Source organism: Taudactylus pleione, unplaced genomic scaffold (assembly GCF_031769625.1).
Source record: "Taudactylus pleione unplaced genomic scaffold, aTauple2 ptg000117l, whole genome shotgun sequence".
Taxonomy (NCBI): Eukaryota; Metazoa; Chordata; class Amphibia; order Anura; family Myobatrachidae; genus Taudactylus; species Taudactylus pleione.
In genome coordinates this window covers 18,852,216-18,879,748 of record NW_028284519.1, presented here as the reverse complement: position 1 = coordinate 18,879,748, position 27,533 = coordinate 18,852,216, and the positions used below count along the sequence as shown (strand labels likewise).

The following is a 27,533-nucleotide window of genomic DNA, read 5'->3' as shown; positions in this document are numbered from 1 at the left end:
TGGAAAACAGGCACCGTGTGGGGTCCTGAGGGCAGAGTTTGAAAACCTGCGGTCTATAGAAAACTAGAACCATTTATACATAGGGTGTAGCACAAGTAAAGTAGGCAGCCTTGTGACTGCAGTGGTGGGACAGGGCATTGTTCACACTGGCTGGAGAGCCACGGGATGCCTAAACCTGGAGTCAGAACAATTAGTTACTCTGGCATAAGTGATGCTAAGTTTGTTTCATATTAGATTGTCAGCCGCAGTATGTCACAACTTCTGTTACAGGAGAATATTTCCAATTCTTTTTAATGCACGTGATATTAGCAGGAGTTATATACAACCTGAGCAGCTGCACTATTTATGTATCCTATATGCCTTGATGGTGTAGAAACATTTGCATTGCCTGTTTGATTACTTTAGGGAATTACCCAGGAGTGTTCGGTCTGTCGTTCAGCTACAGTCCCGGTAGAATTAGACTAGAGGAAAATGTGATTGGTCGCTGGGCCGTTCTGAACACAAACCTCTCTTTTTTAAGCTTGTATCAGTGGAACATGCTCCACTTTTATAAATTATCTACTGAAGTCACCGGGCAGGTAGAACAGGAATATTCTATTTCAACCTTTATCATACCTCTCAGTTTTGTGATCACATGAAAGGCAGAATAACTAAACTGCATAACAGGCAGGGACTGGAATTCAAGAAAGAAAACATTTATGCCATGTGACAATCTAGTTTAAACTTAATGAAGCTGCATTTTCTAACACTACAATCTAAAAAAAAAAAAAAGTGCATAAAGACGGAGGTCTATAGTGATCTAATGATTCAAGGCCTGATTCATTACCGATCGCAACAGCGATTACGCACGCAAACAGCCAATTGACGTGTACTGCATATGCATTGCAGTATGCGCGCAGACCCATCGCAGAGTGATTGACAGGAAGTGCAGTTTGTGGGTGGTCAGCGAAACGCAGGCGTGCCAGTGCGTTTGAACACTGTTGCATGGATGTGTATAAATTATCCACTGCGATGCCTTACACAGCTTGAGGACTCGATTGTGCGATGAAGTTAGCAATTTATGAGTAAGGTCTGACCTTGTGCAATTGTGCATGAAGCTGCGATGGTTTCGCAGTCTTGCTAAACATTACGGATGTGTGTAAAGTGGGTGTCCTTATGTTGTGCTGCGGCAGCATAGCAATCGCAATGGATGAGCATACTATTGCAGTTGAACTGCGTGCGTAATCGCTATTACAAATCGGATGTGAATCCGGCCCGCAGACTGGATCAGAATGATAGCGAGGAGCCTGACTGACTAATGTGTAGACCAGGGATCCTCAACTACCACCAACAGGTCCTGTTTTGTGGATTTCTTTAATCATGGGGAATTAAGCTATGTTTACCCCACCTGGCTCCACAAACCAAACTCCCCAAAATATGACCTGTTGTGGCTACTTGAGGGTTGAGAACCGGAATTGGTATGCTATCAGACACCGGAAGCCCAGGATCCCTAAACCCTTTCCCCCCCCCCCCCCCCCCCCAACCTTTCCTTGGTGGTGCCTAACCCCCCCCCCCCTGTTCCTGCACCCTCCCCAGGGGGGGGGGGGGGGGGGGTGTCTAAACCTAAACATCCCCAGGCTAAGTATCTTACTTACCCGACTTCCTACCTTCTGGATGGTGGGGGTAGGGTTGCGGACGTCGGTATGCCGATCCTCTTCTGGACCCTGTCCGCCGGCATATTAAAACGTATACCTTGAGAACCAATGTACAGTGTAGACAGAATTACAACACTGACTCTTAGTGGTGGGGTAGGTACATACAGATTACTATACGGACAGTGGAACTGAGGGAGGGGATATGTGTAACATGGTGGAGGAAGTAATCCTATGGAACTGTATACAAATTGCAAAGTATGGTGGAGAGTTTTTTTTTTTTTGAAGTATAGAGCTTTATTTTAAGGAATCCATGTGCGTTTTGCTAAAAATAAAAAGAGCAGGCCTCTATCGCCGTTCTTAATGTACCACAAACTTATTTTACAAGAACGCTTGGTTTTTGTCCTTGGTTTGTAAGCACCAGATTGTTATATGCACTGTATTTCTGTTACAACAGCATAAGGAATAGCTTGGATGGCACGGCTAAAGTTTGCACACACAATCTGACTCTTAACTTTGCTAGTGTCATTGTGTATGTATGTATGTATGTATACACAGTACGTATATAAAAAGCTGACCTTTTGTTCAATTGTTTATGTTGTAGATAAGCCAATGTTATCAAGACAGTTCATATAAATCAAGAAAATTTTATTACTGACTACTGTACAATGATGCTGTAAAGATATTTTATAAAGCAAGGAAAGTGTTACACCACGCAATCTACCAATTAAAGTTTACTTTTACTTGGTGCGGAGAACTTATTTATTGTTCCCAGGTGGGCTTAATTATTTTAAGAGCTTCAAAGGGATAATCTTGTCCTTAAAAACAGAACATGTATATTTAGATTGATGCAGAGAGATACCCTCTAAAGTACGGTTACCACTGATACTCAGAATCCTCCTCATCCTCCAATTCCTTGACTTTGGTCTGATGGTAAACATTCCATCCATCATCTCCTCCTCCATCATCCTGCTCCTCGTAGTAACCTGTAAGTATACAACCGGATGTTACACAATTGCTGGAGCCTAACCGCATCATTTACATTTTTTTTTAAAGACTTTTCTTACTAGTGCTGTACCACAACTAAACAGAACTTGAGTTTACTTTTCTGTTACTTTAATTAGTACTCAATACAGACCAAGGTCTCACGGACACCCTGAGTAACCTCCACTGTTTTTTTTTTGTTAAATATGGTATGCACTGCCATGTATCACAACATAGAGGTGTTATGTCGGCCCTGATTAAACGTAGTAATAATACTTCATTGTGTAAATATGCTGGGAATGCTGACAAACCTAGCTGTCAATGATTCTCCAGGGTTCCAAGCTGGTTTTCTTGCTGAGCTGATAAAAGGGTGGAGAAGGAACATTTGCAGGAGAGGCTAAAGACACTGAAATCCTTTGTTCAAACATGAATTCTGCTAAGGACACAACTGTGTAGCTCACAATGTTCCACAGCCCAGGGAGCACACAAACATGCTGGGCACGTGTACAGATTATATACTAATTAGATGGTAGGACTGACAGGGATCAAATAGACTGACTGATATTCTGTATTACAACACAAAGCTATATATCATCATAGGTATAAAACAAATAATATAAATTCAGGTGTTTCGACAGAATAATTACTTTGTATTCATCACACAAAGGCAATTTAAGGATACAACAAGGTTGGGTGTAGTATAACATGTTGACAAAATAATGACTGCCTTTTTGGCCTAAATCTAGTTGCACCCTAACCTTAAGTTCATGTGTTGACCTTTACATAGTAGACATTGTGAAGGTTGACACAACTGCATACCACAGTCATCACTAGCAGGTAAAGTGCTTTGCACTGATTTGATTATTTCATAGCTGGTACTTTATTGAATATATCACTGCATAACTGTATTTATAAAACATTTCAATCCTATTCCTCAGCCATCCAATCTGGGGGACACTGCAGACTGTGGGTTAGAGGTGCTGGTACAGAAGTAGGCACTAAAAGGTTAACTAAAATAACTGACCTCCTCCCACCTCCATTGGACCTCAGATTTTTATTTTTTAGTGCCCTGGAATTAGGCACATTTTCTAGGTAGAAATTTGTTAAAAGTTCTCATCAGCAGAGGCAGGCTGGAAAGGAGAAGGCAAATAACTATATACAGAGAAAAGGCACTGTCAAGTGTCACCCCAGATGACAAATTAGAAAATAAAATTATATTAAATTCAGAAATAGATAAAAAAATAAAATATATAAAAATATACCACTTGCTGCAGCCATACAAAACCTAGTAGTCACCTAGGTGTAAATAAACCAGTGTGAAAAAAAAAGTGGGAATTGCGCTAAGCAATATAAATACCAAAAGACCATATGAAAAGTTAATATACAATAATATTTAATCTAAAGTAATAGATCCCAATTGAAACATAGAAAATGGAAAGGAGAAGGCAGTAGTTCCCAATTTCTTTCCAGCACTGCATTGCAGGAGGAAATGACTACCCCTTCAATCCTTGGTGGCTGCACAACATCTCAGGTTTTGAAATGATATAACTACAGCAATCTGAGACACTCTAGCTAGCGTCTGAGTTTAGGGGCCTTTATTATAGCTAACTGTAGGCTATGTGTGTGAGTTTTACAGGCTGCGGATATTTTAGCAGTGTCAGTTTTAGACAGTGTTATCCCTTTGTCACATTGTTTTCAAACATTTTCTTATTGACCTATTCCTGCACTATCCCTGCTGTGACATTCACCTGTAATATGTTATAGATATATTCTGTGTGCGCCCTATGCTCTAAGTGATTTGCCCTGCAAGAGAAGTTTATAGTAATCTCTAATTTTCGCTTTCATCCACTGGAGCTACGACAATGGGGTATAGACGTGGGTCGATAAGTGCCTGGGACTTTAAAAAATTCTGAAGATGTGACTGGCTCCTCCCCCTCTATGCCCTATCAGCCCCAGTTTTTAAATTGTGCCCGAGATAAGGCAGAGCACTGTGGGGGCTGGCTCCAGCCCTATTGGATTTAATTTACACTATTTTATTTGATCTCAAAGGCTTCAGTTTCTGGGGATGATTCTGAACACAGTTACTGCGAACCTCCCTTCCTCTGGACAAGGCTAGGGCTATCCAGGAATTGGTACGTTTAGTCCTCAAGCCCAAACGGGTTTCGGTCCACCTTTGCATCAGGCTCCTAGGAAAGATGGTGGCGTCTTTCGAGGACATACAGTTCGGCAGGTTTCACTCCAGGGTTCCAGTTGGACCTTCTATCCCAATGGTCTGGATCTCATCTGCAGATGCATCATCTGGTGACCTTGTCTCCGATATCTCAGATTTTCCTGCTTTGGTGGCTCTGGATGGATCACCTGTTGGCAGGAGGTTGATTCGGCATTTGGGACTGGATTCTACAGAACACAGATGCCAGCCTCCGCGGTTGGGGAGTGGTGACTTTAATCAACCAATTCCAGGAACGCTGGATGCGCCAGGAGTCTCTCTTGCCAATGTATGTCCTAGAACTGAAAGCAGTCTATTACGCTCTGCTTGCAGCGGCTCCTCTATTAGGGGAGACACCGGTCCGTGTCCAGTCGGTCAACGCCACAGCTGTGGCATACATCAATCGCCAAGGGGGAACTCGCAGCCGCATGGCCATGCGAGAGGCAAGACATCTTAAATTGGGCAGAAAGGAACGCCCCGGCCATCTCAGCAATCTTCAATCCGGGAGTGGACGACTGGGAAGCGGACTCTCTCAACAGGCAGGATCTTCATCCGGGAGAATGGACTCTTCGTCCCGATGTCTGGTTTTCCGCTGGGGAGTACCACAGATCTCATGGCCTCCAGGAACAATCACCAATTAACCCCTGTATTGCTCCAGGACGAGGGATCCCAAAGCAGTAGGAGCGGACGCTCTGTCTCTGCCCTGGCAATACGATCTGGTGTACCTGTTTCCATTGTCCCCCTGATTCCACGGGTGCTCAAGCGCGAATCGGTCACTGCCATCCTGGTGGCACCGGATTGGCCTCGCCAAGCTTGGTACTCGGATCTTCTGTCCCTCTTGGCGGACGACCCTTGGCCTCTTCCGCTTCGATCAGATCTGCAACAGGGCCCTTTCGTTCACTCCGACTTAAGTCGTCTTCATTTGACGGTGTGGCTGTTGAAACAGTCTGTTTAAGAAGTAGGGGCATACAGAGAAAGGTGATTCCTACCATGCTTTGGGCTCATAAGCCGCTCACTTTGGTCCATTACAATAGAATTTGGAAATCTTATGTGTCCTGATATGAGTTGCGCGGTTCCTCCACTTCCCAATTACCTTGCCGCCTTCTACGAAGAGGTGTGCAGGCTGGGCTTCCGATTGGAGCTGGGCTTTGGTTGGGTTCTCTTAAGGTGCAGGTCTCAGCTTTGTCTGTTTTCTTTCAGCGTCGTCTAACCTCCCTTTATTCCTTCTACATCCCAAGCCTAGAGCCATCTCTATCTCTCTGGTACATTTGAAGATGGAGGGAGGGGAAATCCTGGCATCCCTAGACATAAAGAACACCTATGTTCATATTCCCATTTGGTAGAGCCATCATCAATTGCTCCGCTTCACGGCTGGGACATTTCACTTTGTTTCAGGCCTTGCCATACGGGTCTGTCTGTCCACAGCCCCCAGTGTTTTCTCAATGTTTTCCTTTCTGAGGCGCAAAGGAATCATGATCATTCCGTAATTGGACGTCTTCACGTGGTGGAGGACACTAATGGCTGGATATTGAATTATCCAAAATCCAGCAGCCTCATACATACCAGAGGATGGTTTTCTTAGGCCTCTTATTAAACACTGCTATTCTATCGGAAGATCTGTCTTCCAAAAGACCAGTGCCAGCCTCCCTCCAGACTCATTCTACACGTGCAGTAGGGGTGTCTTGGGTGGTTCCACATGGTGCCTATCTGGAACAGCTCTGCAGGGCGACAACCTGGTTCTCTGTGCATATACTTTTACAAAATGTTACCGGCTCCATACTTTTGGATCCAGTGACACTAGTTTTGGACCCGAGGCTTTGCCAGATGATGGCCCCCCATTAATAAATAAATGTATGTTTTTGTAATAGTTTCATATTGTTCTCTTTAAGCACAGCCGATTTTTGCATCCATATCTAGTCCGTGGGGTCCAGCAATCCTCATTACAGTTGCTGCTAAGAGAAATAAACTAACTGTAATACACAAGCACTGAGTTTTTTTTCTGGCCACACACTGAGCAATTATCGGTCCAATCAGCTGAATATTGTCTGATCGGGCGGATAACTGTAGTGTATGGCTGGGACCAAGCAGCAATTACTGATCTATCAGGCATGACATTTTTTTAACATACCCTAAAGATGTGATAATTGCTACTGAGATCTGACAGCGAATACACTCGCCATATACACGGAGACAAATTATCTGACAGTGTATGGCAATGTCAGTGTTCCTGGTCGAATCTCACAGTATATGGTCAGCATATTACTAGTTGGGCTACAAGTGATTTTACACTAATGCGCACATGAAGTCAGTCTTATTCAGAGCTATCCTGGAGGCATATAGTAATTATATTGTAATAATACAGTTGTCTTCTAAAAGATTTGAGATAAAAAAAAAAAAAAAAAAAATCTATGCCAAAATTGGAGTAGGAATAATGTGCTCCTATTGCTGCAGGGGGTAGAGTCACAAAGCAAGTTGTAACACCTGCAGTTTCGGGGCATGCACAACGCATGCTTTGCATATGGGTAAAAGAGTATGCTGGCACAGAGTTTGTAACGCTTTCTGGAAGCTTAATGAAAGTATGTGGCAGCAACATTAACCACTTAGCTGACATTTTTTGTCATCAAAGCTGCACAGAAATAAAATTTTAAACTAAAAAAAAATAAAAATTATTTTTAAAAGTCAATTGAAACACACACACACACACACACACACACACACATATATATGTGTTAAAAAAATTTTTTTAAAATTGTAAATACACCAACCCCCCACCCAAAAAATATTTTAATGGGCAGCATAATGTGCTGCCGCCCGCCGCCCCCCCCCCCTGCAGTGCCATAAGATGCTCCGCCCCCTCACCTTGCTGTAGAATGCAAGGTGTGGGGGGGTGTCATAATGCGGCCCCCCCCCTCCCCATCTACTGCTGGGACAAAACAAAAAAAACCTCAGTAATTTGAGGATGATCAAATATGTACTGATTAGCCCTTTGTGTTTAAAATAGCTAGGCTTCCACCTAGTGTACAAGTGTAATCAGTACAAGTGCTTATTCCAATATTCAGACATACCTTCCATGACTTAAGGTGGCCATACACTGGACGATTTTTAACACTATTTTGGCAGTTTCTACAGGTTGGACGGACCAATAGTTTGAAAATAGATGCATTTTGAGTCTTCTGCGACCCCGATGCGCGTCCCCGCCGTCGTCTAGTTGGATCGCAGATCAGATGGTTTTGCAGAGAGATCTTAACTGATCATGTATGATGTGATACACTTCTATGCTTCTTATCCTATGATCAATCGTACACCATTTGACCACATCTTATGAAGAATTTCATAAATTGTATAACTGATCTTACCAACTGTGAATCTCAGTGTATGGGGGCCCTATAGGCACACACTAAGCAGGGATTTTTAAAAATTTGACACCTATGGGGTGAAAAGAGCTAAAATGGTTCTTCCCCCTGTGCAATGTCCTGACTGACTCATCAACGCTCTGCCCAAACCCCTGAGAATATTCCTTCCATGACGTAAGCAGCCACTTAGCAGGGATTTGGCGAAATTCAACCCCTTAAGGTGGTAAAAAGTGGTAAACTGTTTCCGCTCGACTGAGGTGATTGGGTGACAAAGCAACATGTCCTAAGTGCTACGGGACTAAGGGCCTGATTCAGAGTTGGGAATAGAGAGAGAGAAATCACTTCACTTTGTACCTGGACAAACCATGTTGCAATGCAAGGGATGTAAATACATATTTTTTTTTGCATGTAGGGTAAATACTGGCTGCTTTTGCATGTAGCTCACAAATACTGCACAGCTTTATTATTACTCTACAATTTAGATGTCAGTTTGGACACCTCCCTCCCAAATCTAAATCTCTCTGCACATTTTAAATCTGTCCCACCTGCAGTGCAGCATGGTTTCACCAAGATGATCAGTTGAGAGAGAGATATCTCACTCTATTCCCAAGTCTGAAGCAGGCCCTAAGTTCAATGTGTTGGTTGAGTGGCGGCTTCAGAGGTGGGGATGCAGCGCAGTACAATATCCAAATATGGGAGCCACACCAACTGCCAGTGATGTTTGGCGGCATCCCCTATTTGAATATTGGACTGCGCTGCAGCTCCACCTCTGCAGCCACCACGTACTGAACGTTTGTTTTCCATTTGGATACTTAATTTGGTTTGTATTTGCAGTGGCCCTGCTAGGCTGTTCTAGTGGGGTGCCGCACCCTGCCCAATTTTAAAAGGGGCAAAATGCGTCCTGACCTTTTAGTGGCGCCACCACTATAAACTGCCTGGCCTGTGCCTTCCACACCCACGGGCCACAGTGTCCTGTGGGTGGGAAAAGTTGCGGTGACCGATCACCGCCGGTTACAAAGATGCCGTGTGGTGAGAGCTTGGGGGAAGGGAAGCCCAGCACCTCCTTAAGTACTTGGTACGGCCACAAGTGTGACGAATTGTGGGCGTGCCACAATGACACCTGCCCAGTCAATCACCCCCCATTTCGGAAGTGCGACTCCTTGCCCGCAGTCTAGCGGGAACAATGTTTTTGTTTTTTTCATTTTCTCTAACATGGCAATTGAGTTTTTGAATGTTAAAGGGGAGATGGTGCCTCTCACCAATGTCCCCATCACAGGAGACAGCCTGCCTGTTCCGAGCAATCTCCTGTATGACACTCAGCCAATGGCGAGGGAGTTGCGAGAACTAATTGTGAGGCACGTGGTGGACAACTGGGAGGAGTTCTCCATCATGTCTGATGACAGAAAGGGGGAAACTGCAGCAGCTCCGCTGAGTACCTTGTCTACATTTCCCAAACCCTTTGCTTATGGTGGTTTATGCAAACTGGTGGCGGCTGGGCAACTGTTTGATTTGGTCTTTGAGGTTTACTGCACTTAATCTTGATACTAGCACGACCCTTTACACCAGAAGCATAAAAATAAACTAAGCATATAAATTAAGATGGTATGAAGGAAATTAAAATATCTAAGGTCTGCCAGGGTGAAACTGGGTATATCAGCTAGTTCACTATACATACACAAAAACAAATAGAACAAGGAGTCCTGGAAGTGATGATAGGGCCCCCCCACATAGCCCTGATCTTAACATCGAGTCTGTCTGGGATTACATGGAGACAGAAGGAGATGAGCAAGCCTACATTCACAGAAGATCTGTCGTTAGTTCTCCAAGATGTTTGGAACAATCTCCCTGCCGAGTGCAACCTAGAAGAATTGATGCTTTTGAAGGCAAAGGGTGGTCACACCAAATATTGGTTTGATTTAGATTTATCTTCTGTTCTTACACTGTGCATGTTGTTAATTGATAAAAATGAAATTATTAAAACCACTTCTATTTTTGAAAGCATTCTTTCTTTGCAGCATTTTTTCCACACCTGCCTAAAACTTTTGCACAGTACTGTATATATCTATCCATATGGTGATTGACCTCTTTTGTAGGCACCATAGAGGACCAGAAGATCAGTTTTTCTAAACTACTGTCTTTATGAAACAAATCCTCAATGAACGAATGACTGAAGAGTAAAGAGATCACTCTTCCTCTGTAGACCAAATACTGTCTAGTGCTACAGTCAAAATGTCCTGATATAAGTGAAACTTAGAAACCACCTTAACGAACAGATTGTTTAAACATGGAGAACAGGCCTATCCTCATGTTAAATCAGAAATGGACGCTAGAAAGACAAAGGGCCATATATAATAGCCCCAGATCTGCAGGAACTGATGCGATTACAGCGAGATAGTCACTAGATTTAAAGCTAAACTAATTGCAACTTTAAATCTAATGACTATCTTGCCGGAATCGCATCGGCTCCCGCTGTCCTGGTGGAAAACTGTGAAGAGAAAATTAGAGTTATGGTAGACTTACCTAGATAACTCCTTTTCTTCGAGGTCCATAGGGATACCATGGGGATTTTATGGTTGGAAGACCAGGCACCAAACCGTTAAAAACTTTGGCTCCCAGAATGCCCCGGGTCCTCCTCCATATATACCCCTCCCCTAGCCATAGGACTTCAGTTTAGTTAGCAAGCCTAAAGGCAGGAGAAGGAATGAGAAGGAAGAACAAAATCGTACACCAGAAACACTCTTACAAAAGATGTGGGAATGCATGACCGAAAAAAAATAACCCAATGAAACTAGGTGCGTCAGGGTCGGTGCCCTGTGTACCCTATGGACAAAGAAAAAGGAGTTGTCTACCATAATTCTAATTTTCTTCTTCGGGGTCCATAGGGATGTCCTACAGCAGTTCCCCTAGGGTTGGGGACATTCCTGACCAGAAAGGAGAACTCGTCGCCCAAAGGAAGCATCCTGAGAGGCAAAAGTATCAAAGGCATAGAACCTAAGAAGACCACGTGGCAGCCTTACATAATTGTTCAACAGAGGCACCACAACTGAATGCCCACGATGTCCCTACAGACAGAGTAGAATGTGCTGTCACTCTGCTTGGGACAGGAAGATCAGCCTGTGTATACACCTGGGAGATAGTCATATGTAGCCATCTCGCCCGAGTGTTTACTAGCTGGCCATCCTCGTTTGTGAAAACCATATATTATACAAAAAAAAATCTGATTTACTAACAGAATTTGTACGCTGCACACAAATACGGAGAGCACGAACTACATCCAGGGAGGCTTCACCTACAGAAAGATCTGGAGCCTGAAAAGCAGAAACTACAATTTCTTCATTTGCATGAAAACGGGACACTATCTTAGGAAGGTAACACTCCCTTGTACGAAGAACAGCTTTAACCTGGTGAAAAAAAAATCAAAAATGGGGAACGACAAGACAGCGCTGCCAAATCAGACACTCTGCGAGCAGATGAGATAGCAAGAAGAAAAATTGTCTTTGCTGCCAACCACTTCAAATTTACAGAGTCTAAAGGTTCAAATAGAGATACTTGTAATCCCTTAAGAACCAAAGCCAAATCCCACGGTGCTACTGGTGGAACAAAAAGGAGGCTGAACACGCAGAACTTCTTGGAAAAAAATTCTAACATCTGGTATTGAAGCAATCTTCTTCTGGAACCAGACTGATACCAGCACTCTTAACGTAGCCAGGTGGAGACCAATGTCTAATCCTGCTTGCAGAAAAGCCAGAACCCTGGAAATTCTGAATACCTTAGGATCATATTTCTTGTGAGAACACCATTGACCAAAAGGAATGCCAAACTCTGTAATAGATGCTGGCAGAAGCAGGCTTCTTTGCCCTAAGCATCATCTGAATACCCGAACTGGAAACCCCTTTGGTTTTTAGGATGGAAGTCTCAAGAGCCAGGCCGTCAAAGCTAGACAGGACAAGTCCGGATGTTGGCAGGAACCCTGCATTAGCAGATCCTACCACAGAGGAAGAGGATACGGACTGTCTACTGACAGATTCTGTATGTCGGTGAACCAATGATGTCTGGGCCAAGCTGGAGCCACCAGTATTACTGTTTCTCCTTCCTGCTTGATTTTCCTGAAAACTCTTGGAAGCAGGGAACTGGAGGGAAGATATATGCCAGCCTGAAGTCCCATCTTACTGCCAGTGCGTCAACAAAGGCTGCTGATGGGTCTCTGGACGTGGCCCCGTACTTGGGGACCTTTGTGGTTGTGGAGTGACGCCATGAGATCTATCTCTGGTAGACCCCATTAGTTTACCAGGAGCTGAAACACCCCCGGATGGAGAGACCACTCTCCGGCGTGTATGTCCTGGCGACTTAGGAAGTCTGCTTCCCAATTGAGTACTCACGGAATGAATATTGCCGAGATGGCCGGAAGATGACGTTCTGCCCAAATGAGAACCCTTAAAAAGAGAAGGCTCTTGTTTGGGGGCACATGTATGTAAAAATTATGTGATTAAAACTTAGCTTTTAATAGGCAACACTAAAATAAGTAGAAAAAAAGTTTTGATTTCAAAACTAGAAAAAATTAAATGCAAAGGAGGAAGAAAAATATAATTATTATAAAAAAAAAAAAAAAAAAAAAAAATTATGATAGTTGCTCATGTGGGTAAATGTCCCATCAAGCAGTGCCGTATAGGCAAGGCAAAATATTTTGCATATATACACACACACACACACTGTGAAAAACTGATAACTATACCCTTGTGCTGCAGTCAGCACCAAAAAATAGTGATGGAGAAAGTATTAACAATAATTGTGTCAATTTCTCCTAGAACAATGAACTCAGAATATATGCTGTGAATAATTAAACCCTTGTTTTAAAGTCATATTAGGAAAGGATGGCAATCTTAAGCAATGATATATAATCTTCTTATGACAATATGTCCAGACAAATTGCTGCAGTATGACTCCTGCAGGGAAAAAAGGGGGCTCCCTGCTGCCAGGTTAAGTAAATAGATTAGATGGTTAAAGGTCAAAGAGACTGTTGAGAAAATGTTAGAGTCTCAACCTATTTATGCTTTTACTACAGCAAAGAGAAAAAAAACAGCTCAATCACACAGGATACATTTGTATCAAACAGTAACAGTAAATATTGTGTTGCTCAGTGTTAGTATCCTGTAATGCTCAGTTGATGCAATTTACCCGATGACACAGGACACAGAGGTATGGCAGGCGGTTCTTAATTAACAGCCTGCTGACTGAGCCAAGGTATATCGCTTCCAAGGATTTTCTTTATTCTTTGACATTTATAGTTCAAGTTTCATCTATTAATGCATTTTAAACAGTGTTATTAATCCAGGAGCATTGCTGCTCAGTTGATAAAGTTTGCCTGATGACACAGAGATGTCAGGCTGTGCTCAATTAACAGCCAGCTGACCGAGCTAAGGTATATCACAGGATTTTCTTAAGGTGCCCATGCATCTGCGACGGATCGCCACGATGTAGGGCTGCGATCGGAAATTTCCGATCGCCATCGGATATATTTCCGATCGCCCACCATCGATGTTCTGCGATCAGTCGCCGGATCGCGGACATTTGACATGTTAAGTGTCCCCGATTTGACGATTGCGATAATTTTTTGATCACAATCATCAAATCTCCGAAATCCAACATGTTGGATTTCTGCGATCCTCCGATACCGGGTTGCAGCATCGCGGCAATCCATCTCTGATGTATGGGGCCCATTAGTTCCATGACTTTTGTGGCTCACTGCAGAGCGTCTATAGAAAAAGCTAAGGTTAATCACATACAAATAGACATTTATAGTTCAAATTTCAACTATTAATGCATTTCAAACAAAAAAACTTTTTTTTTTTTTTAAACAGTGCTATTAATCCAGGAGCATTGCAGTCGGGTAAGATATGTTCACTTAGCCCACAGCTGGGGAAGCAGACGGTCGAAATCCAGACCGCTGGCTTCCAGACTGTCTAATCCCGGCAAGGTACAAAACGATTGAAGGTAAGCCGCTCGCGGACAGCCGCGGGGGAGGGGGGCGGAGGGACAGGTTAGGGGCTCCCGTGGGAGGGGGGTGGCCTTAGGGTTAGGCACCCCCACGGGAGGTTATGGTTAGGCACGCCTAGGGGGAGGTTAGAGTTAGGCTGCAGGGAAGGGGGGCACCAGACCACAAAATTCATGCCCAATAGGCTCATATCAAACGAAGGTGGACGTATTGTGAAACTCTAATTCCATATAGTCAAAAAAACATTGCTGTCTAAGAACAAGGTCCGAACAGGTTAGCCCACCTGCTTCTACTTTCTTAGCACCTTGCTTTGACAGCAGAGGGTGATAGATGAGAGAGTATAGCGGGGTCCCAAAAGGTGAAAGATAGTAGCAGCGGCACTTCTGCTGTCGGGACAAGAACCAGGCTGCCCGTGCTGATACCAATTGGCAGTGCAGAACGGGCAACAGGGAGTCCAGATGAGAGAGCGCAAAGTATGAGAGGCAAGTAAGATTATATTCCTACCCAACAGTGTGGTGCTAACTGTGGTAAGCAGGAAACACAAGTAATAGGGTAATGAATAAGGGTAAATACATCCTATATCATGCCCTCTCAACATATATACCATGATAAGGTTTGCAGACCAGGGGTAACGGTAGCATCTCAAGAACAGCCTATGTGCATAAGGGTACGTTATCAGACATTAAAGAATAGCTTAACTAATATTGTTGATATCACCGTCCTCTCAGCATATGTAGCATTCAGCGGTTTTAATCTCAGAGGGAACGGTGGTGTTATAAATCAGTGTACTGGCAGATGACGATCGTTTCACCTCCTAGGCTTGGTCGCATCCTGGCCAGCCCCCAAACAAGAGTCTTCTCTCTCTTTTTGAATGTTGCCATTCTGACTCAGGGGAGCATTGCTAACCTTCTATAGTTAACAGCAATTAGCTTATAAAATTATAGTATTTGGCAATAGGGATATCTGCCTCCAGACCTCTGCTTGTTAATTAGGGTACATCTATATATTTGTTTCCCGTGCAGAATTGTAGACTGTTGTTCTAGTGCAGATTCTGTACCTATCTACTCAAATGAGAACCCTTGTCATTTCCCTCATGGCCGCATGACTTCTTGTGCCTCCCTGATGATTGAGGTAGGCTACTGTCGTCTTGTTGTCAGACTGGATCTAGACAGGCCTGCCCTGAAGCTGGTCCTGTGCCTTGACAAGTGCTTTGTATACTGCTCGCAGTTCCAGAATGTTTATCGGCAGATGACTTACTTGATCTGTCCATCTCCCCTGGAAAGTGTGATGACCTGTCACAGCCCCCCATCCGCGAAGACTGGCATCCATGGTGAGGAGCACCCAATTTGGAACCCAGAATGAGCAACCTGTTTAGATGTTCCTTTTTTAGCCACCACAAGAGTGAGTGACGATCCTTTGGAGGAGAGAGATCATCTGGGCCCGTATTGAATGATACTGTACATTCCACCTGGAGAGAATCAACCCTTGCAGAGGCCTGGAATGGAACAGAGCATAGCCCACCATGTCAAAAGTCGATACCATCGATCCCAGTAACTTCATTGTTGACAGCATGGATACTCTATTCCTGCGTATCAGCTTGTGTATTCGTTTTGATAAAGCCACAATCTTGTCCTCTGGCAGAAACATCCTTTGTGTTTGTGAGAATCTAGCAACGCTCCCAGAGGAATCATCTGCTGTGTTGGAGAAAGTGAGGATTTCTTCCAATTGATTATCCAGCCGTGCCTTTGTAGGCAGACTATGGAGCCGTAGAAAGGCCAAAAGGTAGAGCCTGAAACTGGTATTGTTGAAGGACAGCAAACCTTAGAAATTTCTGATGGGATGGGATAATCGAAACATGCAGATATGCATCCTGAATATCCAGGGAAACCATGTAATCTCCCAGCTCCATAGCCAAAACAATTGACCGGAGAGTTTCCATACGGAATTTGGAAACATGGATAAACCTGTTGAGGGTTTTTAGATTCAGTATAGGGCGATATGCCCTATTTGGTTTCTGGACCAGCATTAGATTTGAATAATAACCCCTTCCCTGTTGAGAAATAGGGACTGGAGTTATCACCCCTGCCTGCAGCAGAGTGTGAATTGCTTCCTGAAAAGCCAAGGCCTTGCCCACATCCGACAGAGGCTTCGTGGCAAAAAAACCTTTGTTGGGGTCTCCTGAAAGTGAGGGCATGCCCCTGAGAGACCACTTCTTGGACCCAAGCATCTGTAGTTGTTTGATGCCAACAATCCACAAACTGAAGCAGTCGGCCCCCCACCCTGGGACCCCCAGGAGGCAGCCTGCTCCATCAGGTCGAGGGCTTACTGTCTGGCCTAGCAGCTGAACGTCTAGTCTGGCCATACCCCTTAGGTTTGTCGCTTTGACCTGCGAAAACTATTTGGTTTAGAGGGAGTCTGTCTTTTGGTTTTCCACTGAGGATGAAAAGACCGAAACGAAACCCGCTTAGTTCTACTATATGATGTAGATGGCAGACCTGCTGACTTTGAAGCTGCCAGAGTAGAGATTATGCTATCCAGCTCTGCTCCAAAGAGTACCTTTCCATAAAAAGGTAAAACTTCCAGCACCCTCTTAGATGCTGCAACAGCTTTCCAAGATCTTAACCATAGAGCTTTCCGTGCCACTACGGATGCTGCCAATGCCTTAGAAGCTAAAATTCCAGCATCCACTGCAGCTCCTCCCAGATAGGAAGCAGTTTCCTTTATATTGGAGATATTCCCCATCTGTTCTCTGGTAGCATTTGGTAGGGAATCTGCCAATGCTCCAATCCACTCTTCAACTGCTTTAGCTACCCAGAATCCAGCAATAGCCGGACGGGTAACCGCTCCAGTCAATGAAAAAAAAAAAAAGTTTTAAAGACAAGACTCAATCTTGTGGAATCTTTCAGAGAAGATGCTGATGGAATAGGCAATGTAGCCTTCTTCATAAGATGCGTTACATGAGCATCCACAGAAGGATGTACCTCCCACTTAGCGCATACCACAGGTGGGAATGAGTATATTGATTTTATTCTCACAACAACAACAACAACACGCTCATCAGGGTTTTCCAATGCCTCCTCAATAAGTTCAGTGAGCTGTTCAGACTCCGGAAACACCGTTTTGACCACCTTTCGGTGGTGATTAAACATAAGAGGCTCCTTACTATGAGTGGGTTCAACATCCCGAATATCTAGGACTGATTTAACCGCCCTCACCAAAGTAGCAACATCCACAGTAGATGGATGATCATCCTCTCCAGAAGTAGACCCTGGAGACTAATCCTAATGATGCGCCCAACTCCATATGTTGAACAGACTGAGATAAAGACGACTTACGCTTAGGTGCTTTAGTCACTATCTGTCTGTTATCCACATGAGTGGACACCATACTCTGATAAGAGTGGCTTTCCATATTCTTTATAGAAGAATGCCCATGAGATGAAAAGATATGTGGACACCCCATACAAGGAGGCATTGTTGGACTAGCCAAACGATCCACCACCTGCATCATAACCTGCGAAAAAGAGGCAACCCAGGATGGCTCTTGTCCAACAACAGGTAAACCGGACTGGTGAGGTGTCTCTTTAAAACTAACAGCACACAAACCCTCCTTTACATCCTGTGAGGACACAAATGCCGCACATGATTTAGATGACACAGGTGGCTCCTCATCTTGTTTCCCTTTATCTTTAGACATGTTTAAAGTAAAGGTAACAATTGCACAGTAATATGGCCGCCTTCATAAAATCTTAAATGAATATAAAGGCACTCAGGAAGAAATAACAGTGACAGTTATAATTGACACAGTTATATGACAGATAGAAAACCATAGTTAGTCAGCAGCTAGCAAACAGTGACATACAATGCATAATAAATATAATAATGATGGGCTCAAAATCAACTACAGCAACCAAGTATTAGTAGGATATAGAGCACCATATAATATGAGATATGGTAAGAACTTACCCTTGTTATCTCTATTTCTACGAAGTCCATAGGGTTCCACAGGATACCTTGGGGGTATAGGTGTGACGTCAGTCGCAGGGCACCAAAGAGTTAAGCTTTCAGCCTCCCAGGATGCACTAGGTCCCCCTCCTATACCCCGCCCCCGGGCCAAGGCACCTCAGTTAGTTACCAAGCCATAGGCCGGAGGAGGAGAAGGAAGAGAGAGAACAAAGATCTGGACACATACAAGAATCACATTCTCACCAGAGGGAGACGGAAAACCGGTGACCAGAGCAAAGCCCATCTGCAGCACAGGTGCGACAGGGCGGGAGTCCTGTGGAACCCTATGGACTTCGTAGAAATAGAGATAACAAGGGTAAGTTCTTACCATATCTCATATTTTCTACTTCAGGGTCCATAGGGTATCCACAGGATACCTTGGGGATGTCCCAAAGCAGTATCCTTTAAGGGTGGGGACGCTCCTGTGCAGAAAGGAGAATCCGCCGCCCGAAGGAAGCATCCTGAGAGGCGAAGGTGTCAAACCTGTAATACCTCACGAAGGTATGGACAGAAGACCACGTAGCAGCCTTGCAGATCTGAACTGCCGAGGCACCACGTCGAGCTGCCCACGAAGGACCCACAGACCTAGTGGAATGAGCCTTCAGAGAAGGAGGGACCGGTAGGCCTTCATGAAGATAAGCTTCAGAAATAGCCATACGGATCCAGGCTGCCAAAGTTTGCTTTGAAGCAGGCCAACCCTTTTTACAGAAGCCATAGAGGACAACAAAGCGTCCGACTTCCTAAACAAAGAAGTGCGGTCAACATAAGTCCTTAAGGCCCGCACAACATCCAAAGAGGCCTCACCCACGGAAAGACCCGGTGAGTTAAAGGCCGGAACAACTATTTCCTCGTTAACATGAAACTGGGAAACAACTTTGGGAAGAAACTCGGGCCGAGTGCGGAGCACTGCCCTGTTCCCATGAAAAACCAAGAAAGGGGGTCTACAAGAAAGAGCCCCTAACTCAGAAACACGTCTGGCTGAAGCAACGGCCAGAAGGAAAACAGTCTTAGCTGTTAGCCATTTAATATCCACTGAGCCCAGTGGTTCAAACGGCGGTCCTTGGAGAGCCCTCAGGACCACAGCCAAATCCCAAGGCGCCACAGGTGGAACAAAGGGCGGCTGAATACGGAGAACACCTTGCATAAAGGTGCGCACATCCGGGATTGTAGCAATCCTACGGTGAAACCAGACAGATAGGGCCGAAACCTGTACCTTCAAAGAAGCAAGGCGAAGCCCATGATCTAGTCCCGCTTGCAGGAAGGCGAGAATCCGAGACAGACGAAACTCCCGCGGTGCATAACCTCTCGGTCGACACCACTGGAAGAACGTATGCCACACGCGATGGTATATCCTCGCGGAAGACGGTTTCCGAGCTCGTAACATGGTACGCACCACAGAGCTGGCAAACCCCCAGGACCTCAGCATGGCCGTCTCAACAGCCACGCCGCCAAAGACAGCCGAGTCAGGTCCGGGTGAAGACAAGGACCCTGAGACAGAAGGTCCGGTCGTAGCGGCAACCGCAGAGGACTGTCCACGGACAGACCCTGAAGGTCTGAGAACCAGTGCCGTCTGGGCCACGCGGGAGCTATCAACAGGAGCGTCCCTCCTTCCTGTTTGAATTTCCGGATTACCTGTGGAAGAAGGGAGACCGGAGGGAACAGGTATGCGAACCTGAACGTCCACCGGACGGACAGAGCATCCACCAGAGACGCCCCTTCGTCTCTTGTGCGAGACCCGTACACCGGCAACTTGTTGTTGTGCCGGGACGCCATGAGGTCGATTTCTGGAAGACCCCACCTGTCCACCAGTAGTTGAAAAACGTCCGGGTGCAGGGACCATTCCCCTGGATGAACGTCCTGGCGACTTAGAAAGTCCGCCTCCCAATTTAGCACTCCCGGGATGAAGACCGCTGATATGGCCGGAAGATTGCGCTCCGCCCAAACCAGGATCCGAGAGACCTCTACGAGAGCCGCCCGACTGCGAGTTCCTCCTTGCCTGTTTATGTAGGCCACGGTGGTAGCATTGTCCGACTGGACCTGCACCGGGTGACCCTGGAGAAACCGCTGTGCCTGCAGGAGAGCATTGAAGACCGCACGGAGTTCCAAGATATTTATTGGAAGCTCCGCTTCTGTCGGTGTCCACCTGCCCTGGAACAAGTGTGGACCCGAAACTGCTCCCCAGCCCCGAAGACTGGCGTCCGTTGTCAACAGGACCCAATTTGGAACCCAGAACGGACGTCCCTTGTTGAGGTGGGTCGTCTGTAACCACCACGCAAGGGACAGGCGAACCTCCGGGGTGAGCACAATCGTCTGGAACTTCAGAGACTGAGGCAGCCCGTTCCACTTGGACAGGATCAGGTGCTGCAGAGGTCTGGAGTGAAACTGGGCGTATTCCACCATGTCGAACACCGACACCATGGAGCCCAGTAACCTCATCGCCGAGTGTAAGGACACCCGGCGGCTGTGCAGACAACTGCGCACCCTTGACTGTAAAGCAGAGATCTTGTCCTCCGTCACGAAGATCCTTTGCTGTCCCGAGTCCAATAAGGCTCCAAGATGCAGAATCCTCCGAGACGGGATTAGAGTGGACTTCTGTTGATTAGCCAGCCGTGCCGTTGCAGCAGTGCAATGGTCAGGTCCAAGTGGTGTAACAGGAGCTCTGGAGATCCTGCCACCAATAACAGGTCGTCCAAGTACGGCAACATGCGGACTCCTTGCAGCCGCAGAGAAGCCGCCATGACCGCCATAGCGTCCTGTATGTCCAATGACACCATGTAGTCCCCAGGTTCCAGCGCCAGAATGATGGACCGTAGGGTCTCCATCCGAAACTTCGGGACCCGCAAAGACTTGTTGAGTGCTTTGAGGTTGAGAATCGGACGATATGACCCATTGGGTTTCTGTACCAAAAATAGATTTGAATAGAAACCCTGGCCCCTCTGGGAGAATGGAACAGGCACTATAACTCCAGCCTGGAGCATAGTGTGCAATACCTTCCGCAGCTCCGTAGCCTTGTTCCGGTCTGATGGTAGACCCGTGGTGAAGAATCGAGCCGGGGGTCTGTGCCGGAAGGAGAGGGCGTACCCGTGAGAGACCACCTCCAGAACCCAAGTGTCTGTCGTAGTGAACGACCAACACCGGGAGAACTGCAGCAGGCGGCCTCCCACCCTGGGATCCCCCAAGGGGAGACCCGGACCGTCAGGCCGCAGGCTTGTCATCTGGCTTGGGGGCCGGACGTCTGGTACTCCATGCCTGTTTCCGGGGCTTGACCGATTTCTTAGGGCCAGCCTGTCGAGGAAACGACTGTGGTTTGGGCCTGCCCTGGGCCCTAGATGACCGAAAGGACGATGGTCCAGAACCAGAAGGAGCAGCGGCCGACGGGAGACAAGCAGATTTGGCTGCCGCCAGCGTGGCCACAATCTTATCCAGATCCGGACCGAAGAGAACTTCTCCGGTAAACGGCAACGCTTCCAGACCTTTCTTGGATCTGCGTCCGCCTTCCAGGATCGCAGCCACAAGGTGCGACGAGCAGCTACCGCTGCTGAAGAAATTCTAGACACCAGAGTACTAATGTCTAGAGCCGCCTCTTTGATGTAGGTGGCCGAATCACGGAGATTGCCAAACAACTCCGCTTGTTCGGCCGGACAGTCGGATTCAAAAGAAGCCTCTAATGAATCCGCCCAGCGCTCCATCGCTCTGGCAACCCAGCAAATGGCCATAGCCGGCCGTGCTGCCCCCCCTGCAAGGGAATAAGCGGACTTCAGGCAGATTTCTACCTTGCGGTCCGTAGCATCCTTAAGGGAGGACATGGATGGCATCGGCAATGTGGCACTACGGACAAGACGGGTCACGTGAGAATCCACCTGTGGAGGGGATTCACACTTAGCAAAATAATTATCCGCGAACGGATAAGCCACCGCCAGGCGTCTCTGCGGCTGGTATCTTTTGCCAGGTTGTTTCCACGCCTCCTCTAAATGGTCCACCAACTGACCCGAAAGAGGAAAGACTGTGGCATCGCCCTTCACATCTTTGAAAAAGGCATATTTAGATTTAGCCGCTGGGGGAACTTCGTCCTCAATCACCAAGGCTGTGCGGACCGCCCGAATAAGTCCAGGAATATATACTTTGGACTTAGCATCAGCGTCCTTAGTATGGAAAGGTTCCTGATCGTAAGGATCCAGAATCTCCCCATCATCAGACGTCCCTTCGTCATCCTCATAAGGAGCGGACAGAGACGCCACCGGCCTTTTTTGAGGCCGCATCACAGACTCCCCTTGCAACACATCCGACAAGTGCTGTAAAGAACTCGTCAGGAAGTTAACCCACGCTGGCTCCTGAGAACCCGGGAGCGGGGAAATAGGGAGACTGTGGGGTACCACCAATTGTCGTGGGAACCCCTGCATGGGTGACGACACCACAGACTGCTGGGACAAACCCATCGGAGTAAACGCGGGCTGCGGAGCTAACTGGCCCACTAAAGCTGTTAACGCCTGAGCGAAACAAGCCCAGGGCGGCTCCTGTACCGGTGCTGTAACCGTAATAGGCCGCGCCATGGACAAACACTGCCGGCAAAGGCCCTCCGCGCTACCCTCCCCCTCCGCTAACGGTACTTTGCACGTGGTACACTGTAGCCGGAGGGGAAAATCACTTTCAGACATGATGGCACCACGTATGTGACCTCTCTCACCAATTAAGTATTAAATAGGCGAGAGACCACCCTGCAGCACCGCACCGCAAGGGCTTTAGCAGAAAGAACAGGGACAGTAATAAAGCTGACAGTTTAGAGAAGAATAGTTACAGGCAGCGCTAGCACAGTCACATACAATGCAGAGAAATAACAATTCCTGCACTAACAGCGCTGATCACTCAACTACACAGACACAGGGCCTGGTAGGACACAGCGCTGCATACACAGACCTGAGCCACAGCGGAGGAGAGGTATGCGGGGGGACCCAGACCACGATGCTTCCTTCCAGACTTCCAGCAGCGTTCACCATGCGTTGCAGAGAAGATGGCCGCCGAGGAGCAGAGAGAAGCTGGCCTGGGGGAGGAGCGCTGACACAGGACCAGTCAGCACAGTGCAGAGAGGGCTGTGTGCAGCGGGGGAGGCGCCGGCTGTGAGACAGGGAAGGCGCGCTCCCCTGGCATGCATTTAACCCCTGGGACGCCGCAGCGCTACCGCTCTGCTGCGGTCCGCTGTCCCAGGGGGTAGTGGAAGCGCAGGTTGGTCGCCTGGCTCCACGCTGCAGCCAGTCCCCAGGGAGCCCCCTGCCTGGGGACTTAGGACCATGTGATCAGCGGGGACCCACCGCGGGACCCCGCTGCTTACCTCTGTCCCCCTTGAATCCGGCCATGGTCCGGAGCATCTGGGGTCACCGCTAGCTGTGACCCCAGACGCCCACCAGCATCCCCGGATCAGTACCGGCGTTCTGGTACCGGCGGGGTGTAGGGAAGACAGCATGGACGTCAGGACTGACTGTCCATGCTGTTCATCCAGATGTGCAGCCACAGCTGCATGAAGAAAAAGCTTCAGGGGCTCTTCTAGCCCCCACTCCAACAGGTGCACCCGACTCCGGCCGGGCACCAAACTAAACTGAGGTGCCTTGGCCCGGGGGCGGGGTATAGGAGGGGGACCTAGTGCATCCTGGGAGGCTGAAAGCTTAACTCTTTGGTGCCCTGCGACTGACGTCACACCTATACCCCCAAGGTATCCTGTGGATATCCTATGGACCCTGAAGTAGAAACCTTAACCAAGGGAGAGGTATACAAGGAGACTGACCTAGACCCTCCTGAGACCAACTACCACCAGGTGCACACTGGACCCAGAGTGTTCTTGGAGGCTAGGTGGAGCAACCCAGATTCGCAAACCTATTCATCAGGACTGCGTTTGAATCGGGGGGAGGAGCTGCCACCGGGTAAGTTGTCTCGTGGTGACAAACAGTCACCTAAACATACATATGCAATATATTACAATGAGCTCAAAATCAACTACAGCAAACGCAAAGTAATAGTAGGATATAGAGCACTGTATACCTTAACCCCAGACGAGGTATACAGGGAGACTGCCAGACCCTCCTGAGACTGTAGCTACCTGGTATCCTGAGCGTGGACCGTGAGCGTCTCATGCACGTGGAGGACAGGCGGAGCAACCTAGACGTGCAAACCTATTTATCAGGACTGGGTCTGGGTCAGGGGAGGAGAACCTACCTCCCCTAATGCTGCATTAACCAACTGGGTACGCTGGCTTCATAGCAGCAGATATGAGTCTGCTGCCAATCCCCAGCGTCAGACTATAAAGGCCCTGACTGGTGTAGCAAGGACGCTGACAATCCCTGGTACTTACAGCAGCGGCTTCTGGTGAGTCTCTACACCAGAAGCAAGGACTGCCGCACACGATTTCCCGTAATTTCCAGTATTTCCCTTACTTGACACCTCCGAGCACCCGTTGCAGTCCAGGTCGCAGCATTGCTGCTAGCTAAGCTCAGCCACTACCCGATGAAATCACCAGCACAATTACTGATGTTGCGGCCTGGCGGAGGTAGATGGAGTCACAGCCCGTGCATCCTAATACTGACGCTTAGTACTGCCAACTCAAGAAAAACCAAAGAAAACCAAAGTAAAATAAATCAAAATGAAAGCTTAGGACTGCCTAAGCCAAAAGGTGCGTCTAATCCTGCTGCACCAAACGAACAAACTGAGGGGGTCATTCAGACCCGCTCGCAAGCGGGTCGATGTTGGGCGAATGCGCATGCGCACAACGGAGGGAGCTCCATTGTGCGCATGCGCGAGACCCGGCGAGCGACGGGTCTCGCACCAAAGGGGGCGTGCTGTCGATGGTGAGTGACAGCACGCCCCCTTTGGTGGGCGTGCCGGGGGCGTGGCTGCCAGATGGAGGCGTTCCCATGGGAACGCCTACCGTCTGGATCCGGCCCCACTGACATCACTAGTGATGTCAGTGGGAGTGATTTTGGCTCTGATAGAGCCAAAATCACTCCAGGGCTTGCGGTCACCTAGACCCTACCGCAGGGTCTCGTCACAAGCCCGATGGTCGCGATGGTCTTGACCATCGCGACCATCATCATGGAAGCTCGCATAAGCCGTGGGTGGTAACCCACAGCTATGCGAGCGTCCAAGAGGCCGCTCCATTTTTAGGGAGGAGGGCACTGATTCAGAGCGAGCGCTCTGGTCAGAGAGTCCGGCTCTGAATCAGGCCCAGAAGTCCTATGGCTAGGGGTATATATGGAGGACTCGAGGCATTCTGGGAGCCAAAGTTTTTAACTATTTGGTGCCTGGTCTTCCAACCATAATATCCCCATGATATCCCTGTGGACCCCAAAAACAAACAAAAAAAAAACGGTTTTCCATGTTATTACAAGTCCTAAATTAGTAGTTGCAGAGAACCATAAATTCCATCACTAGTCCCTTGGGAATCTTAAAGTCTGCACTCCACATAAGAGTACCCCCTCTTCTGGAAGAGAAAAGTGTGGAAAGCTGAAACTTTATAAACACAGGGCAAAGGAATAAGTGGGAGAGCTGGAAAGACTTGGCAGCAAACTCCTTTCCACACCAAGAAACTCCAAACCCTATCATTACTTGTCCAGAAATGCTTTCTAGCTCTGAGTATGTATTCTATATTCAGAAAAGCCTTCTCTCAACTACCATGACTTCAACCAGCACACTGACAGCCAAGCGTACTGATCTCACAATAGCTACTAAGGGGTTACACAAAGAGAAGATCCACCTTATTCAAATGGGAGTGCTTGTGACTTTATGGAAACCAGGTTTAGACTCCATGCTTTTTCCTGTAATACAGCATTGAACGCCTGGTGATCACACTGATCCATACTTGCCTACTTTTCTTTTTCTCTTCCCTGGAGAAGCCTGGGTAAGAGAAGCAGGAAGGTGGCGATGGGGGGGTGGGGCCTGACAATTCGCGTAATGAAACCCCTCGCGGTAAAGTGATGAAATTGGCTCAGATTTAAATAGGGGCGGGGCCAAATGACGTGATTCATGAAGAATCGGGTCATTAAGCCCCACCCACTACATGGAGACCTGCGATCGCCACGGAAATGCCCCCCATTCTGCCCCCTTCACTAAACAAACTTGGGAGAAATGCCTACCCTTCCAGGGGTGCGGAAGGTTACCCGAAAAATCGTGAGCCACCCGTGAATTCCGGGAGGGTAGGAATGTATGCACTGATCCCTGTGGAGGTTGAGTAGGACTTGCCCCCTGCATTCTTAAGGTACATGCAGAGGACGAGCCCAACTCATCTTCCGCAGTCCTGAAGGTGGCTGTATGGGCCCTGGTATAGCGTACCCTAAGTGGATTAAATGAAAAATAATTTAGTGAAAAGAAGAAATGCCACATCAACAGTATTGGACACTACCTTTATGTATACAGTTCATATACACAGTCTTGCACAGCATGTTAAGAACACAAACACACTAATACTATAGTACGATTAAATTGCATTACCCATATATCTCTCTTCCTTATCACTGTCCTCTTCATCAGGATAATCATTCCTCCAGTTGTTTTCTTCATTCTCATCATCCTCATCTTCATAAACGTCATCTTGCTCTAGTTCATCGGCCACCTGCACAGTGAGAAAAGGACAAGAGATTGTGACCGGTCAGTTGATTTGGCAAAAGTTGTTTAGTGCAGCAAAGCACAAACACGGACTAGCTAGCGACAAATAATTAAAAAAATAAAGCTCAAATTAAAAGTGTATTCATAAAACTTTTCAAATTACACAAATACAAAACAAAAAAATAAAAACATATAGATACAAAAAACAATTTAAATAAAATTAAAAATAACATATGAAAGCATATAAGTCACATAAGCACCATAAAATAAACTCTGAAATCGAACAGAGAAATATCACAGTATCAAACAATATCATTGAGAGTACATATAACAAGACGTGGGCTGACGGAGGTATACAGACACATTTGTAGTCTAGAACCTGAGTGAAAGGTCAACAGATGAGTCAGTAAGGGGAATTCTCTTTTCCAATACATAAATCGCTCATGGGAGACAGTAACATTAACTAACGCTGTCCAAGAGGAGAATGAGGGAGAGGGGGGGGGGGGGGGGGCAATACAGACCTTAGCTAGCATTAAGTTATTCACATATAATCGTAAAGGTACAGTGAGAGATTGCTCCAAATGGAGACCAAAAATGCAGATACGTGGAGTTAATAAAGGAAAGGTATTGTCCGTAGTACGAAGACGCCACTACCCTAGCCCAAAAAGAGGCCATCCCAGGACATACTTCTAGAAGATGCCAGCAGTGGGAGCAGAGGATTTAGGACAGAGATCAGAGGAGGAACCGACAAATTCACACAGCTGAGACGAGGTTCAA

The 27,533-nt window shown here is 46.9% G+C and overlaps 1 protein-coding gene across 1 annotated transcript in view; it reads right to left on the bottom strand.

Moving 5' to 3' along the window:
- Positions 1–2,264: 2,264 nt before the first annotated feature.
- The window catches only part of SLC7A6OS (solute carrier family 7 member 6 opposite strand), a 46,071-nt gene continuing 20,802 nt past the window's right edge, over positions 2,265–27,533 (bottom strand). The window contains exons 4-5 of the mRNA XM_088471896.1: positions 26,643–26,763; positions 2,265–2,617 (exon numbers count right to left, since the gene is read on the bottom strand). Coding sequence (XP_088328022.1) covers positions 2,508–2,617; positions 26,643–26,763 — 231 coding nt within the window. The 3' untranslated portion in view covers positions 2,265–2,507. The remainder of the gene's footprint in view (positions 2,618–26,642; positions 26,764–27,533) is intronic.